This window comes from Drosophila arizonae, chromosome 2 (genome assembly GCF_054131065.1).
Source record: "Drosophila arizonae isolate 15081-1271.41 chromosome 2, UAZ_ARI_1.0, whole genome shotgun sequence".
Taxonomy (NCBI): domain Eukaryota; kingdom Metazoa; phylum Arthropoda; class Insecta; order Diptera; family Drosophilidae; genus Drosophila; species Drosophila arizonae.
The window spans coordinates 33,216,228-33,235,247 of record NC_142922.1 but is presented as its reverse complement, the minus strand read 5'-3'; the positions used below and the strand labels follow the sequence as shown (position 1 = coordinate 33,235,247).

General features: G+C 39.1%; 1 protein-coding gene and 1 long non-coding RNA gene across 21 annotated transcripts in view; one reads left to right on the top strand and one right to left on the bottom strand.

Moving 5' to 3' along the window:
• Nucleotides 1–19,020, bottom strand: part of smash (smallish) — a 91,005-nt gene that overhangs the window by 1,408 nt on the left and 70,577 nt on the right. For 17 of the 19 annotated variants that reach the window (XR_016270639.1, XM_089472091.1, XM_089472087.1 and 14 more), the window contains 7 exons: nucleotides 16,676–16,818; nucleotides 16,446–16,602; nucleotides 12,702–13,931; nucleotides 6,592–7,681; nucleotides 4,784–5,157; nucleotides 3,793–4,715; nucleotides 345–532 (listed from right to left, as the gene is read on the bottom strand). Coding sequence is in view for 17 of the 19 variants with exons in the window: in XM_089472091.1 (XP_089328217.1) it covers nucleotides 345–532; nucleotides 3,793–4,715; nucleotides 4,784–5,157; nucleotides 6,592–7,681; nucleotides 12,702–13,931; nucleotides 16,446–16,602; nucleotides 16,676–16,818 (4,105 nt within the window). In the remaining 2 variants the exon portion in view is untranslated. Of the gene's footprint in view, nucleotides 1–320; nucleotides 533–3,792; nucleotides 4,716–4,783; nucleotides 5,158–6,591; nucleotides 7,682–9,827; nucleotides 12,450–12,701; nucleotides 13,932–16,445; nucleotides 16,603–16,675; nucleotides 16,819–19,020 lie in introns of those variants that run through there. The other 2 variants (XR_016270638.1, XM_089472145.1) reach the window with 2 other exon arrangements.
• LOC149270931 (uncharacterized) lies at nucleotides 528–2,621 on the top strand. 2 transcript variants are annotated; one of them, XR_016270724.1, is made up of 2 exons: nucleotides 528–1,903; nucleotides 2,028–2,621. It is a non-coding gene; the product is annotated as an uncharacterized LOC149270931 (long non-coding RNA). The 2 variants fall into 2 exon arrangements; XR_016270725.1 differs by having other exon boundaries at nucleotides 1,965–2,621.

The window sequence follows — 19,020 nt, the reverse complement described above, 5'->3', positions numbered from 1 at the left end:
ATAGAATAAAATGATTTAGTGAAACTAATCAATTTGAATTTTTATTCTATTATAAAATTACATTTGATATTGTATTTCCTTTGTGTTTTTTTTTTTTCACTCTAAGGAGTTTGAAGATGAAAATTTAAATTTTAAATCATGAACTAATTTGGTATTTTTATGGTATGTAGATATGATAAGTGATAAGTGTGTTCTTTACGTAATGTATTATAAACTATTGCAAGTACATATGTATAATTTATATCGAATTCTCAAGCCTATAAATGGAAGCAACGTCAGAGCTGAAGATTAAATAGAAATTTAAGAAGAACCACACTCACAACCAACGTAGTAGCAAAGTTTACCTAATTCGTCGCCACAATGTGAACACTTCTTCTTGCCACTGACGCTGAGCATCTTCTCTTGATTGCTGTTGTTGCTGCTGCTGTTGTTTATACTAATATTATTATTGTTGTTGTTGTTGCTGCTGCTGAGTGGTTTGAACCCAAGGCCATTGGTACTCAGTTGACTGTAGGTAGCATTACTATCGAAGCTGTGAAAAGTAAGAAATTATAATATTAATGATGATTGTGATTATATATATATATATATATATATATATATATATAAAAGAAAGTTGTGTAAAAGTGAAGACTGCTTATAACTTGATTTGGGCTGAACCAATTTTCATGGTTTTTGATTTGTTGGATTTGTCTCCGCAACGAGTTTAGTATAGGGTCTTAAAAATACTGAAAAAATTTGCCGAATACTTGAAAAACGCGGTTTTTTCCCCAAATGTTCAAATTTTTTTTATACCCAGTAGGCTTGGTAACAGTGACAGTTTTGACAATAGTGTAGAAGTAAATAAACAAATGTAGTCAGTCAGTCTACGGTCTCCTGACCTCGAGCAGACCTGACTATTCAAAAAAAAAAAAAAAAAAAAAAAAAAAAAAAATTTTCAAATCAAAAGGAAAAATATTTCAAATCAAAAATCTGCAAAAAATCAAAAGATTAAAACCTGACTGTTCAAAAAATAAATAAAAAATTAAAAGTTCGAAATTAAAAAAAAAAAAGGTAATTATTAAAAAGTGTATTTTTGGCTTTTTATATTTTCGGACTTTTAAACTTTATAAATATTTCAAATCAAAAATCTGCAAAAATTAAAAAAAAATCAAAAGATTAAAACCTAACAATCAAAAATAAATAAAAAATTCAAAATTCAAAATTCGAAATTAAAAAAAAAAAAAGTTAATTATTAAAAATTGTATTTTTGGACTTTTACAAAAGCTAAATATCTCGAAAGTTCAGGTATTTGTTTGTCTCAAACATAAATTTGTGTAAATTATTTATATTTATATTTCTCGATTGTTTTATATGGTTTTGTGCGAGGGCAGTATTACTATTAATAAAAATGCCGCGTCCTAGAAGATCTAATCTTTCCCGGCGGACCCATAATGCAATTAGGCAACGGAATAGCGCGAGTCAATTATCTGACGAAGAGCGAGAAATCGCCCGAGAAAGGCTCCGCGTTAGTACCCAGGGAAGAAGGGCCTTAATTCGTGCTTCTCAAAGAGAGGCAGCCCGTGAAATGGCAATAAGAAATGGTTCAAGGATTGATTTGAATCGAGCAGCGTTTCGATATGATTGCACCATTGATTACAGCTTGAATCGTTTAGTTTGCATTGGTCCAATGGACGTTGTTTGCTAGCATTGTGGCGCATTGAAGTTTGCTGGTGAAACGCCCGGTTTGTGCTGCCTTAGTGGTAAAGTGACATTGCCATTAGCGGTCACCATAGCCATTGCGTTCCCTGCTTTATGGCGAAACACTAGAATCACGACATTTTCTAGCGAACACTCAAAAATACAATGCCTGTTTCCAAATGACATAATTTGGGGCGGAAAATATTGGAGACGGATATTTAAGGTAATTTACGTTAAAAATTTTATTTTCTATGACTGCCAAAAAAAAATTTTGAATAATGTAGTTTGTTAGATTTCTGTAAATAGTGTTTGTAAATATAACTATAACTATGGCTTTGAATTTAAAGATTCAAGGCCAGATTTGCCATCGCATTGGATCATTGCAACCTATTGAAGATGCACAGCAAAAATTCTTGCAAATATACTTCATGGGCAATATGGAAGAACAACTTGACCGGCGTCAAGAAATGAACACAGCTATGAAAAGAGCAATTCTCCATGATTTGCATGCTTAGAAATTTAAACCAACCAAAACTGTGCAATGGAACGCGTTTGGTGATAAGAAAACTGATGAGCAATGTGATTCACGCGTTGATACTCAAAGGAAAATTTAAAGATGAGGAAGTTCTTATTCCTAGGATTCCGATGAGCTCAACAGATATGCCCTTTGAATTTAAACGAATTCAATTCCCGCTTCGTCTTGCCTTCGCCATGACGATCAACAAGTCACAGGGCCAATCTTTGACTATTTGTGGCCTCAATCTAGAAAATGCGTGTTTTTCTCATGGTCAATTGTACGTGGCATGCTCACGTGTTGGCAAACGATCCGCATTATTTGTTCTTGCACCCGACCAAAAAACGAAGAATGTCGTTTACAACAAGGTGCTTGAATGAAAATCCGATTAATAAATTTATCAGTGTATCCCAGCCTGAACAACATAGCTTTCAACAATTTTTTACCTAGAAATAATATAGAGGGCAATGCAACGTTTGCCGGGCCAGCTAGTATATATATATATATATATATATATATATATATATATATATTTATATATATATATTTATATATTGATATTTCAATAAGTCTTTGCGTCTTTTTGTTTACACAAGAAACACAGACACACATAAGCATACACGCATAAACACGCATGGGTTGCAGTAGTGGCTTACTAATGGAACGTAATTGTTTTATAACTTTTCTTGTCCATGAACTATCTTCATGAAAGTTTCAGATCGTGATTATAACATTGAAATGCGTGCAAAAGCACAATTCGCTACTATTTGAAATACGCCTCTTACCAATTGAGGGGTGAGGGTGTGGATATAAGGGTGGGGGGTGAATTACAACAAATAGCTAAATTCTATAAAATACATATAAATCTACATTTAAAATTTGCAGACTATACCTTACGAGATATACATAATTAAATAGCTAGTTTTCGATAAGGTTTTTAATCAATAACAAAATAGCGGAAGTAGTTATCGATTTTTAAAGCAAAACTCGATATCCGCGTGGTATACACGGACATTTTACAAACAAATTTAGGTCTCTAGCTTTTGTATCTTCTAAAATCGACGCGATCAAACATACGGACAGACGGACGGACGGACAGACGGCCAAAGCTAAATCGGCTCAGCTCGTCGCCCTGACCAAGAATATGTATACTTTATGGGTTCTGCGATGATTCCTTCTACCTGTTACACACTTTTCACAAAACCATTATACCCTGATTTCCCATTTTCAATGGGTTCAGGGTATAAAAACGCATAGCTCATAGGAAGATGCAATAGTGTATGACGGTAATTGGACATTTTTATCTTTACTCTTGACATTTTGAAGAAGTTGCAAAATACGGACCATTATTGGAGTCCAAACATATTCACTAGCAGTCTCCACATTGGGCTAAATATGAAACCGCAGTTACGTCAAACGGAGGTAGGCATGATATCGAAGGACGATAGTATGATAGTGGATAGTCTCGGTAAAACTGTACATGATTTATATGAACCAGTTAGTACACATATCCGAGCTAAATATCAATAATTAAAAATATCCCTATTGCAACTACTGCGACTAAAAATTTTTCCCATGATATATTGATTGCTACCTACCGCTTACGTTCCCCGATGCCTTTGCTCTGAACACGTTCCGTGAGGGTCTGTATGACGGAATCAGGCAGCGGCTTATCATTGGCTGAGGGTACGGGCATGGAGCGCCTGTTCAGCTGCAGCTGCTGCTGCTGTTGCTCAAACTGGCGACAATGCTCGGCCTCTTGGAGCAGCCAGTGATTGGCATGGCCACTGTTATAGAGCGCCCCGTTATAATCCGGAGCGGATTTGTGCTTCTGCATCCAGGAGCCATCATTGATTAGATTACGTTGCTGTTGCTGTTGCTTCTGTTGTACCTGCACCCAACCATCGGTGTACTTCGGCTTGGGGGTAGCACTCAATGCCAGCAGAGTGTTGCGCGACATGTTGCTCAGATTCTGCACCGACTGATGATGATAAGTGGCTGGGGTGGCTTGATGACGCGGAGCGGGCGCACCTGGTGCTGCTGTTGTTGCTGTTGCTGTTGACGCAATTTTGACCAAAGACCCGCCGTAGGTACTGCGCTGTCGGGCGCTGACGGCGTAGTCCGGCTCCTGGCTGTGACCATTGCTGCTGAGGTGCATGGCGCGCAGTGGCTTTATTGGCGGCGTTGGTGGCAGCATTAGGCGCTTAGAGAACTCATTCAGATCTGACATGGACTTGCGGTAGTCCATGTCCAGCTGCTGGTAGTGGTATGGTGCCAATGACAATGATCGCTGCTGCTGTTGCTGCTGTTGCTGTGGCACATTTGCATATATCTGTTGTGTTGACTGCTGTGGTGGTTGAAAGGCGCTTAGCATGCCATTGCCAATGCCCAAGCCATGATGCAGATCCTGTAGCGAGCGTCGATTGTTCGACATCAACATCTTAGCTCCATGCTGCAGTTCACGACGTGCCAGATTTTCGCGCAGCAGCAAGTTTTCACGCTGTCTTTTAAGCTCCTCCTTCTTCAATATGAACAAATGAAAAAATCAATTAGATGCTGGTTTATTAACTAGACAAACCCGTGTCTTACCGAGAACAGCAGTAGCTCCTGCTCTACACGCAGTACTTCACCTTGCTCTCGGATCTTCTCTTCAATAGACAACATCTTTGCATTGGCAGTTGCAGTTGCCTCACTCAGCGATTGGGTTGCGGCCGCTGCCGCCGTAGCCGATTCCGTCCACGACTCCGCTGAGGTGCCTTTGGCCGTTTGCAGCAACGGAGTCTGTGCGGCCAACAACGACTTGTTCTGGTAGAGAACTTCGCCAACCAGCTGCGACGGCGCCAGCTCCTCTGTCGGCGGTGGCGTGGCCTCCGACTGGGTATCGTTCTCCTCTGAGGAGTTCGTATAGTGTTCGCTGCTTTGACGCGAATGATTCTCTGAGACACCTGAGTCTCGACTTTCACCTGTGACGAAGGATAACGTTAAATTAGTCGACAATTCGTATACCAACCTAATTTTAAGGCTACATAATTATTGCATTAAGTACGAATCGCTATCTGTCTTAAGGTTCCAACGCAAATCTGTTTGTGAAATAGCGTAATAGAGTAGAGCGAGTATGGTGGGGCTTTTAAGATTTTTTAAATTAATTTGAATGTATGTTCATTAATATTTACTTTTAATGTGTATAGACCTATTTTATATATAAATTCAACTCTTGTTATTTCAAACCTGCGTTATTTCGAGCCTCTCATTAATTTAAAGTCATCACGAGTCCACTACAAAATGTATTTATATTTCGAATTAAGTCCATACATTTTTATGCACTCAGTAATTCGAATTAAAAAATCATTGCTAAGACGCAGTAATTCGTACTCATATGGTTAAACACTCGACAATTCGAATTTGCGAAGTTTCTTGGTGTATTAGTAAGACCTTTGAATTTGAATTTTGAGACCCCCCTGAAACTAACTTTACTGTGCGTGGTTGCGTTTTACGCATAAAACATAGGCACATTTTGATGCTCGCTTCCGCACGAATCGCTTCGTTAGTATACGGATTAAAATTGTTTATTAAATGAGTCCTAAAAAGTATAAAAGTTTGACGATTGCTGAAAAGAAGAAACTGATTGGAAAAGTAGAAGGAGGTGAGAAGAAAAGCGAAGTTGCAAATGACTATGGTTACGTGGATATTTCAGGATCCCTAACCGACAGATACGAATGAAAAGAGCAACGATGAAGATGAAGACGATACATCAGAGCCTTTGGCAACGGTGTTAGTTAAGGTAGCAAGAGCCTCATTGGATAACTTACAAAGCTTTTGTCTACAAAACGGAACTGGCCCTTTTTGTCTGTAAAAAAATTATTGAAAAGTCTGAGCTGAAGCAATGTGCTTCGAAGAAAACCCGTATAAATGAGTTCTTTATAAAGCTTAATTAATTTGAACATATGTACATTACGTTAAATAAAAACCCTTGATATTTCGAAGTTTTATGTATTTTCTTTTAAAATTTCGAACAATTTAATATTTCAAACATTCGATAATTCGAAATATTTTAAGAGTCCCTTGAATTTCGAAATAACGAGAGTCGACTGTATTTTATAAATGTACACATTTTCCAGTCTTAATTATCTTAATCAATGAATTTCCTCACATACACTGAAGTCAATTGGCCGCATTTCTCCTCTTGGCTAGTTTCGCTTTCGCTAAGCAAAACACTTCTCATCACTGTTGACGCACTAAACGGATTATTTATACTTAGCCTCACTTTCTACTTTCACAGCCCTTGCCTTACCGTGCCTTCCCACACCCGAGCCCGCTCCTACCCTGCTAGTAATTTGTTCATTTTTCAGCACTATTGGCTTTCAGCCCCATAACCCTTAACCCTCCGCACCACTCACCTGTATCCGAACTGTCACACAGACCTGCCTTGATATACAGTTGCTTCTCGAGCCGCCGCTCCTCTTGCAGCAGTTGTGACATGTCCGGAGGCGTCGCAACCGTGAGCTGAAGATAGCTGTCCACATCATCGAGCCCGGCGTCGGTCTCGATGCCTAGAAAACTGGAACGCTTGTTCCGCAGCTCCTTCTTGATCCGCTTTGTCGAGTTCATACGCTTGATGGGCGGCGACGTGGGCACGGTTAGGCCTGTCTGACCCTGCAGCTGGTGTCGTGACCTACTCGATATAGTTTCGTACGTATTGTCCGATGACCAAGTGCCGGTATCCAACTCATCATCGTGTGCATTCAGGCTGACTTTATTTATCTCTTCTGAGAGCTGCTCTGTAGGCGGTGGCGGCGGTTTCTCCTTGGGGGGCTCCAAAGCCGGAACCAAGCTCGTAACACAATGGCCCAGCTCCAGACCCGTATAGAAAATGTCAATGTTCTCGTAGACGGGTATTGGGCGAAGATGTTTCGGTGCATCGTAGTAAGGTTCAGCTGCTTTCGGCACCTGGTAATAGGGTTCTAAGTCAGCAGCTGTTGTCTTTGAATTTGATTCGATTTGGCAGTTGCTGCTATTATTATTGCTGCTTTTGTTATTTTTAGTTTGATTATGCTCGTTATTATTGTTATTGTTGCTATTATTTGGAATGTTTCTTATGTAGTTACGTCTTATTATCATCGCGTTCGCTGTCTGTTCAATATCTACTTGTTGCATAGATATGGTAGACTTAATGTTTTCATAAATGGGCTCATTTCTATTGATTTCCATATGTTGTTCTTGCTGTTCTAATCCCTCAATATCCTGTTTCACTACCTCCTCCACGGTTTTCTGCTCATCCGTTTTATTTGGCATTGCGGTATTCATCTCCTCCAATTCTGCGTTCATCTCCATCGTACCTACTTTCGTCTCTTCCTTATGTTTATCCTCTAATCTCTCCAATTTCAATTTGCTTTCACCATTATTTTCTTCCTGATCCTCAATTTCCTCCGGCGTACTATTGGCTTCCCTGTCAATAGCTTCCAGCGCCAAATCAAGAGCTTCGTTGATCTGTGATTCGTATTTACGAGTGTACGAATGCGTGAATGAATCAAAAATGTCCCGAGAGAGAGGAGGAGAGAGAAAAAGAGAAAAATGCGCCACATCGCACACATTTTAATTAAATTAGTTTTCACACATTTGAATAAATACTGCACTAGCAATAATAAACACAAGTTAATGAATAATAATCAACATTACAGCAAACAATATTAAACGAAAAACCGATTAGAAAATTGTATTTCTAACATAACTCAGACAAAGGATTCCGTTAGTTACAGCTCAGAAACAAACCAAGTTTAAAATTTTACAAAATATTTTGAAACTAACAACCATACTGATGGTTGATTTTGATTTACTTTAATAATACAGTTTGCATTCTGAAGCTAGCCAGAAGTAATTTGTGTTATCAAGTAAACAACATTTAATTATGCTTATAAACTTTTTATTATTTATATATTGTTTAAAAGTGTTTTTATAAGAGCATCCGTTTCGTATCCATTTATAAAAAAGCGTAATTTTATTGTGTTTTTAAGTTGTAAAGCTTCTTCATAGCTTACAAATGAAACAGCATTCATCTAAAAATCGGGCATCTCTTACAATTAAAAAATAGTTTCGTTCAGAATTGGATTTATAAGAAATGTAAGGTATTTGAGATTTCTATATATATATCTGACAGGTATGAGTATGGCCAACAGAGTCCTGAATAGCTATCATATGAAAAAAGACTACAAGACTCGAGTCTATTGTCTAAGCACGAAACATTTTCAGAATTTATGTAGAGGCCAGATCGACCCATGCCGAAATATGTGCTTACCATTCCTATTTGATCACAAATCCATATGCTATGCTCATATAGTTTACTTTATTCATTAATGAGCCAATTGCCCCATAACTACGATAAGTAGTACATTCGCGACACGACGTTCACAAATCTATTTATAGTCATATATACAAATACGTGTTCTCTGCTATAAAGATAGAATTGTCAATGTAGGTGATATGCCTGGTTTGCTTTATTGGTAAATAGTTGATGCGAATCGACCACAACTCTTGAAAACCCGAACGCAACTAAAATGAACCTATTGCAGGGGTGGCATAGAATACGTTCGTTTGCAGAAAAGAAAAATAGCAGAAAAAACCAATAGATGTGTGGGAAAATATATATAGAACGTAGAATGAAACAGACTATATATGTGTGTCAACATAGAACGCTGGATTGAATCGGCTGGGAAGGCCCTAGATATAGGCAATGGCAACTGTAATATTTGGCACATGTTCATAAATATGTATATATGTATGTAAACAAATATATATATAAAGTACATATCTGCTGGAACATGCAAGAGGAAAAACTTACAATCTAAGAACCAAAATAAATAACAGCTCAAAACAGAACATAAAAGCAAAGAACCAATAAAAGAGACAAGGATAAATAGAAACGACACATAGAATGAGCGAGAGAGGGGGAGAGATGGAACAGAGATAGATACAGCCGCTTACCTCGAAAATTATAAACTTGCAACAATTTTTGCTGGCAGTAAGCATGTAAACTATGTAACTGTAGCATTATATTTATAAATTTACACATTTTAGCCAACAGTGTGAGCGCAAGGCATGTAAGAGAAATGCGTACATATTAAGCTTATACAAACACACAAAATACATACAATAGATTTTAGTATTAAACCCTAAACCTTTGGGGACTTACTTACGCTAATCATCTGAATGGGAAAAAAAGAACATAATTAGGACCAGGGAATTTTTATACCAGAGAAAGCCTTCCGCTCATTTTATGTTAATTAAATCAATTTGTGTTTATTGAAAAGTTTCGGGGGTATGCTCCTGCATAATTTCAAAATACCGCCTATAAAAATTATAAACCAATTAAAGCAGTATAAAAGCCAGGGCAGCACAGCCAAGTCCTCTTACACTGCTTTGTACTGCTTGCAGTGCATTTTACTAGAGCACAGAAAGCAGTACTACAAAATATTTCCGCTGTCGTGACGTTTTCAAGAATCACGAAGGCTTTATTTTGTTTATTCATAAAACAGCATAACAAGATGTTTCTTTTATTTAGATCATTTTAGTTCATTATTTTATTTTGTATACTTTTAGTCATATTTATTGAGTATTAGAAATTTTTCATCACGTTAAGTAAATAAAATATGTATTACACTAAATCATATATTTCACATTTTTCTTTACATAAATGATTTTTGTTTTTTATAAAAAATGTTGTTTTAGTAATAAAAACAAAGAAATAATAAAGTAACTTTAGGTTACATAGCTTGAGCCCCACAACAATAATATATATTATAATAATAATAAGAAATTTAATAAAAAATGCATATAAACTTGTTTAGAAATGAAATGTTGCGAAATCAATTCGATTAGATTAGATTAAATATAGAAGTCGGAAAATTTCGCAAAACACCAGCAGAAGTATTTTGTTCGTCTAATGTCGAATGTCAATGTCATTCCAGAAAATTCTTAGAAAACCTATGCCCAGAATTACCCAATTGAATTTTCACGTTATCTAGTGACTAGCACCAACCATCGCCCCTGCAGTCGTCCCCAGCTTGTTCAGCTCATCATCGAGTAGATCGCAAATCTCCTGGTTTAGTGCTTGCTCTGTGTTGTGCTTTTCAAGTATCTCATCTGTGGTTATGGTTTTTCGTATCTCAATATTCACTGGAGCTGCAGTTTTTGGTAACGGCGGAGGCACGACGTCAGAAGGCGCATCGCTAGCCAAATAGAATTTCGAGTTATCCACCTTAACAAAGTCGTCGGCACTAACTACATCGACACCGCTTCGCGTGCTGGTAAGGATTACTTTCGGCTCAAGAGTTTCATTGAGCGTGGGATGTGGCTGAGGCGTAGTCGACTCGTCGTGATGTCCGAAATTTCGACGCAAAAAATCAAATATGTTGGTCTTATATTTCTTTTCCTTGCTCTTGTCCATTTCATGGCCATCCTTAGCTGTTTTGGGCGAGCTGGGCGGTGTAATCCGCTTGATATTAATCTCCGTCTCTTCGATTTGAGTGTGTGCTATGAGTGGCTGCTCTGCGTTCGCTGGTAGATAGCCCGTTCTACCAATGGAGTCTGTGTTAGAAGCCGATATACAGCACGACTTGGGTATAGGGATCTTCGATTTGCGACTCACTGTTGGCGTACCAGGCGTAGAGCCTGTGGGCGTTTTATGCCCGCTCGTTGCATTACCTGCCGGTAGTGACGATTTCATCATTCTGCTGACCGCCAAACGTTCCTCAGCAATAATCTGCTCGCAACTTTCCATTAGCGCCATTGAGTATGCGGCATGCGCATCGCTTACAGGGGAGCTCGGTTTGGCACTATGGCTGCTGTTGCTGTTCCTTGGCTCCTTAATTCTCTGAAAGCCATCACAGCGCTTTACATCCTCATCGCTTATGTGCTGGTAGCCAGTAGCCGGAATCGGCTGTTGCCGCGCATCGATGCTTTCACAACTAGGCTCTTGTGCGGGCGCGAGGCAGTCAAGCAGACCCACACATAGGGCCACATCCTCTTCTTTGGGTACGGTTGAGTCGTTCAGCTCCTCCTTAATCATGTCATCGCAGCTCTGCAGCTGCTGCTCGGTTATTACCTGGCAGCAGGTGCTGGGCAACTTGGGCATCTTGCTCACATCAATTTTTTCGCAGAGAGACTCCTCTACGGCGTGTTGATCCAGACGCTTACGATCTTCAGGCGACAGTATGAGTTGTTGTTTTGTTGCCTCCTGTTCCATAAATTGCTGACACAGTACAGCATCGGGTACGGTGCCCGTCAATCCTGGTGATGTTGGCGTTGAATTGGCCAGCTTGAATAGGCTGGACTCGTTGGGTGTACAGACACGCAGGGCGGGCATTGCAGAGGGCGAAGTCACGTGCACCTCCAACGAATCATTTGGCGCTAGGGGATCTAAACTGACCGGCTTGGCGGGTGGCTTTGCACGCACCTTGGCTGTGGGTGGCGTGTGCACCACAGCTTGTGTTTGACTCACGATGGGCGCATAATCGTCAGAGGCGGGATCAAACGCTTTATCCACCATATCCACCGTGGGTGCAGCCTTATTAATTGGCTTGGGTGAAGCTGGTGGCGTTATCTGCGGTATGCGACTGCGTGGCAAAACCTTCGGCGATGGATTTGATGTTGCACTGAAATTCACATTTGAGCTGGAAGTTGGAGATGTACACGTTGGCAGCTTTGGGGCCGCTGCAGCCTGGCCAAAACAACTGGATAAAGCTTTGACTGTGTTGGGCTTCGGTAACTCCTCGGGTGAAACAATTGTAACTGCTGGTGAGCACATCACAACCTCACGCTCGTGAATCTGCACCTGTTCGATCTTATCAAATTTTGGAGATGTTATATCATCTCTGAAAGCTCGTCTAAGCGGAGGTGTTGGTGGTTTGTCCAATTGCCGGGAATTAAATATCTCAACGCGACCATTAATGCTGAATTGCTGAGGTGTGGCTGCTGTTGGCTTAACACGCATTGCCTTAGGTGACATTGGTGGTTTGCCTAGTGGGCGTGGTATTTGTGTTGATTGTAGGACGACTGAGCTTACGTTATTTGGAGGCGATTCGGTTGGAGGTGTAGCAGTTCTTTGCTTTAAAGGGCATGTCGAAGCCAAAGTCAGACTCAAAACTGGCGGAGTTTCTTTCTTAGTAAAGTCAAAGATCTGGCTACACTGCTCAGGCGACTTTGATACTACTAGGTGCTCGTTGACCTGCTCGCTGACCTCCTCATTCAGGTCGTAGTCATTCTGAAAGGTGTCCTTAAACATTTTCAACAAATTGCGCGCATGGACCATTTCATTGGAGGGCATTCTACGTAAGTTACAATTTTTTGGTTGGGTGACATTGGGATTGGGTTGGGTATAGGGTTTGGGTTGTACCGACACCGTATGAGAAGCTGAAGCTACTACATTATATTTATCATAATTGAAATCATCATCACGGACACCACTACGTGGACTTAATATACCGGTTTCGATAAAATGGTTAGTAGAACTTACACTAAATTCCATGTCCCGAGCCTCTGGCTGAGTAGCTGCTGTTATTGTTGAGGATGTCTCCGACGAGGGCGCTGATGAGGTAACAGTAGTTGTTGCTGTCGCATTGGCAGCAGGCAATGCTATTGGCTGCATATCAGTAAGCTCATCAAATTCTGCTTCAATTTGATTGACTGCATTGGCTGCCTCCTCCAGCTGACGCTCCTCAAGTGCAAGAGCAGCTATCGCCTCATTTAATTGCTGCTGTTGTTGCTGCTCCTTAAGCAGTTCTTCGTTATTGTCCACCTGAATTCCACTGTCATCGTGCGCTGCCTCTTCCACAATCAGTGCTGGCGGCGTTGTCAACTTCTGCTTTTCCTTTTGTTCTTGTTGTCGCATCCGTTGCTCTTCGCCACGCATTATTTCCAGCTGCCTGGCATCGATGAGCGCTACAAGCGGTGGTTTCTTCTGCTGTAGCTGCTCTTCCTCTTTGGTAACGACATGCTGCTGTAGACTGTTAAGGCGCTGCTTCAACGGGGGCACAGCTACATCCACGCTCTTACTGGAGTTAAACTCATTGCGCTGCTGTTCTAGGCTCTGCATGCGGTCACGAATGCTGCATATGTCGCCAGACAGACGTTTAATCTCCTGCTTTGCCGTGGGCTCAACTGCGGCACCATTACCATTGGTCAAACGGTCCCGCAATATTAGCTTTTGCTTGGTAGCCCCGCCATTGGGTTTCGTGACCTTTGGCTCAGGGTCGCGCTGCTCGAAGATCTCTTTGCGTTTCGATATGTCCACCCTTGGCACATCCACTTTTTGCTTCTCGACACCCTCCTGTGTGTCGCTGGGAGACGTTACCTCAAAACCACTCAACCGATCCTCGATCTTGCTGCCACGTCGTGTGGGATAGCCAATGGTTTCTCCAGTTTCGGATACTACATTGTTGTTACTAATTCTGCCATTGCTGCTGGCCCGCTGAACGCGCTGTTTGTAATCTTGTATGGCGCCTTCATAGGTGTACTCACAGGGATCGGCAGTACTGGGCGGCGTTGTGCTCATCGGTGTGTATTCCCTTGTAGGTGCTGCTACTGCTGTTGCTTCGCTGACTGCCTGCAGTTTGCTGGTGCTCGATGTACTCGCCTGGCTGATAACGTTAACGTCAACCTGGTTCCTGTTGATGTGATTCTGTTGCTCCTTAATGTTATTAGCAGCTGCTGTGCCAATGGCTTTGTCCAACTCGACGTTATCACTCTGTTAAATACAGAATAGAATTCATTGGGTTAGAGTTGAAATACATATTTAGTTGAAATATATATATAGCCGTATCAGTATGTACTTCTATCACGTTCATCTATAGGTATCGCATGTACCGTACATGATGTACGCTGCACTTGACACATGAAATTTATAATATACAGTGTACCAATAATGTCTTCGTACAGCAATGATTTTTTTCTTTGGCAACGAATAAGTGATGCAAATTGGGCAAAAATTAAAAATTTTAATTTACAGATTTATCAACTAATATTTTAACAATTTAGAAAAAAGATAATTTCAATATTTTGCTTAGCATAAAAGTTATAGCTAAAAACTATACAAAAACGCGTTTTTGCCTCCAATAAAGCTTTAGCTGCAGACAAAAAGCGAAAATGATAACGGTTTTTTGGCGAATTTTTGCTTATGTGTTTTACACATAGTTGCGAAAAAAATTCGAAATAAAATTTATGCACATTTAGTCGGCGGGTGGACAAAAACTGATTAAAAATGCCAGGAAAATATTTAACAATTGAAGAACGGCATATTATTTTAAATATGCATGTTAAGCAACAAAAATCCCATGCGGAAATTGCGGAAATACTTGGTCGAAGTCGTTCTACAGTACAATCTGTCATTGGAAGGTTTAAATATGAAGGGCGAGTGGAAAATAAGCCAAAATCAGGACGACCGAAAATTTTGACAAACTCGGATCAGCTAAATATATAGCGAATGGTATCCTCAGATCCATTTATTAGTGCAAATATGATAAGTGCAGACTTTTTAAAATCATCGAACAAGAAAGTGCACCCAGAATCTATTCAAAAAGCCATAGTTGCTAGCGGGTATAAGTCGTGCACTCCGAGACGAAAATCCTTTATAAGTAGCGCTAATCGCAAAAAACGTTTGGAGTTTGCTCATCAGCACAAAAATGCACCAATTGAGTTCTGGCGTGATATATTACTCTCAGACGAATCAAAATATAATATATTTGGATCAGATGGACGACTGCGTGTGTGGAGAAGTGCTGGAGAGGCACTAGACCCAAAAAACACAATTAAGACAGTAAAGCATGGTGGTGGTGATGTGATGGTATGGGGTTGTATCGCTGCTGGTGGCATTGGAAATTTGGAAATAATTGATGGAGTGATGGACCAACTTAAATACATTGACATTTCAAAAAAGAATTTGGCTCCAAGTGTAGAAATGTTAGGTTTATCACGGTCTTATTATTTTCAACATGACAATGATCCTAAACATATGGCATATAACACCAAAATATATTTGGCATTCAACACTCTCTATTTATTAAAGACACCACCACAGAGTCCTGATCTTAATCCGATCGAGCATTGCTGGAATATGTTAGAAAAAACGGTCAGAACACACCACATTAGTTCAATCCAAACTTATAAAAGTACTAAAAGAGGAGTTGGTGAAAATTGACAAAAAATTCACAGAAAAGTTAGTTTTGTCGATGCCAAAAAGACTAGAATCAGTTATAAAGAATAACGGCTACCCCACAAAATACTAATGTTAAAAAAAAAATCTTCTTTCGCAGTTTATAAGAGTATTTTTTAAGCATATATGTTAAGTGTACGAAGACTTTATTGGAGACAAAAACGAGTTTTTTGTATGGTTTTTAGCTATAACTTTTATGCTAAGCAAAATATTGAAATAATTTTTTCCCTAAATTGTACATACATATGGATATTCTTGTGAAGCCAATTACAATAAATCTAAAGAAATTTATAGTATGCTATGATATTAAGCAAAACAATATGTTCGAACAAGTAAAAAGACTCCAGTCAAAACTGCTCGACTGGGAGATACCCTGAACCCTCTAAGCTGATATTCTACTCATTCTGCACTTCTTTTACGCACACATGCACAAACACGCATCCAAACGCACGTACAATCACGCGCTCTGCTGACTGCGCAGTTAGCAGCGACAGCGCTTGGGCTGCGCTGCAGTGTGGGCAATATTATGAGAATTTATTAGTTGAATCATTTATCTTGTAGTAACACTATGAAACTTTCAGAGCGTGATCATATGGTTAGAATGTGTGTACATTCCAAAGCACAAGTCCCTAGTACTAAATCTAAAATATCTAAAATCTGTAAATTACAAAATCTTCGTATCGATCAACTGTGAATCTGAAGTCTCTAGGTCTAAAGGTGTTCAAATTATGCTGAAAAAAGTCGATTTTTCGATTTTTCTCGATAAAAAAGTTATCGACTGAGCTATCGAAAAAAAGCTGAGTATCTGAGATCGACGCAGTCATACGGACGTACGGATCAAGAATATATATACTTTATAAGGTCTGCGATGAATCCTTCTGCCTGTTACATTTTTTTCACAAAACCATTATACCCTGATTTCCCATTTTCAATGGGTTCAGGGTATGAAAAAAAAAGATAAATTAGAATACTATTTCAATTTTATTTTTTAGATAGATGATATCAATATTAATATACATGTATATTATTCAATTATTATTCAGCACTCACCATAGCACTATTGTTCTCATAGTCCTCCGATATGCTGCTTTTACCGCTGGCGCTGCTAGTGCCGATACCCAAATCACTTAAATCATTCGTTTCGTCATCGTTATATACGGCAAGAGATGCCAATTTGACGCGCCCACGTGAGCCGCTACGCTCAGCCCTGATAGAAATGCAATAGGATGGAATTAAACTAGATATCAGATTTTCGGCATTACTGCACTACTATTACTTACCGCTCCTCCATCATTTCAGTAAATGTTTTCGATTTTCGTCTCGTACGATCATGTTCCTCCAGTTCCAGCTTTTTTGTTTCCACAACACGATCTATAATATGTTCGACACGTTTTCGTCGTGATGATTTCCAATTATCAAGGTTCTTAATTTTTGGGATGTTGTTGTTCGTGTAGAAAAATTGCGAAAGTTAGCATAAAATAATAACACATTATATAATACTAGACTATTCTATATATGTTTGCGGTGCCATAAATATATGGTACCTAAAAGTCTTTGCTCTGGTATTCTGCCTCTGCGGTTCATTAGCATTTATGAATCAAATGCATTTAATTTTTTGGCCTGGAATATCAACACTAATGATTATAACTATAATATGTAACGGTTTTGAATTAGAATATATATTTACTGGGTAAACTATATTTACCGCAGTCGTTTTAATCCCAAACGTTTCTAAGTGCACTTCAGAGTATTAAAATTTACATCGTGAGTTTAAGGGAATAGCATTTCAGTTTTTAATCTAATTATGCCAATGTTATTAGTGTCTCCGAAGAAACCACATCAATAAATGCTCGAAATTATTATCTGTTATCACTGAAGTTGAACTTTTAAATACCTTACCATGCAGATAAGATTATTAGCTAAAACTCTTAAACCTCAAGCTCCGCTCGGAATTCATAGTATACTCGAATACTAGAGATTCCAGTCGAAACCATTTTTTTTATTTACTCTTTTTTCAGTACGCAAACCAAACTCAAAACAAAGCAGGTAAGAAAGCTGATGCCAAGACTGCTACGAGATCCCTTGAAACCTTCGAGGAACTGATATTTCAATAATTCTTTGCGTCTTTCTGCATACACAAGAAAAACACACACCTGTTTCAAGTATTTGACATAAGCCTTTAACAAATGTAGGGGTGAGGGAGTGCATATGTGGTAAAAAAAATTAAAATTCTACATTTAAAATTTTGACACTCAAGTTTTTGGAGGATAGGAGAAGATATAATTAAATAAATAATTTTCGATACGGTTTTTGATCGATAGCAAAACATCGGGAGTAGTTATCGATACATGGAGAAAATCTCGATAGACGGACAGGGTCGCCTCGATTTAGCTCGTTGCGCTGATCAAGAATAAATACACTTGGTGGTGTCTGCCACGCTTTTTTCTGCCCGTTACATTCTTTTAACAAAACCCTTATACCCTGATCATTAAAATGGGTACAAGGTATAAAGAGTTACCTAATCGAATTTATACCTAGGAACACAAAAATTAGTTTGCTTAAGTGACAAAATGTCCTAAACGTGCCCAAAACAAGTAAGAAAGCTCTAGTCGAGACTGCTCGACTACGAGATCCCCTGAACCCTTGGAGCAATAGATATTTCAATAATTTTTCGCGTCTTTCAGCTTACACAAGAAACACGCACACACACACACACACAGGCATACATACACACACACGCATTCAGGCACAAACGCATACACACACTCACATGCACACACACATACACAAACACATACATACACATACACATGCACACACACATACACAAACACATACTTACACATACACAAACACATACACACACATACACAAACACATACACACACAAGCACCCACGCATAAACACACATGGGCTGCAGTGAGCGCATACTATGAGAACTTAATTGCTTAATAACTTTTTTTGTGGACGTACGATCTTCATGAAACTTTCAGATTATGATTATATTATGATATATATGGATATGCATGTAATTGCCAAAGCACAAGTCTCTAGTATTTGAAATACGCTTTTTACAAAAGTGCATATAAGCATACATTAAAAATTTGGAGACTAGCAATAAAGGTGTAGAAGATATAATTTAATAACTGGTTTTCGATGTTTTTATCGATAAAAAAAGATCGGAATGAGTTATCGATTTTTAATGATAAACTTTATATGCGCGCTGTAATTACGGACATTTAAAAAAAAAATTTGAAGTCTCTAGCTCTTATATCTTCTGAAATCGACGCGTTCATACATACGGACAGACGGACAGACAGACGGACAGGGCCAAATCAACTCAGCTCGTCGCCCTGATCAAGAATATATATACTTTGTGGGGTCTGCCACGCCTCCTTCTCCCTGTTACATACATTTCAACAAAACCATTATACCCTGATTTCCCATTGAAAATGGGTTCAGGGTATAAAAATTAGCTTCAACGGATTTACAGCAGTCAATTCAAATGCAACACTGCACACAAAAGCAATAGTTGATTAGGCAATAAGATATACGTCAAAGGGGGACAATTCGTTTGAGGTTATGGCACACGAATTTACATGAATTGCGAATCGTGTAAAATAT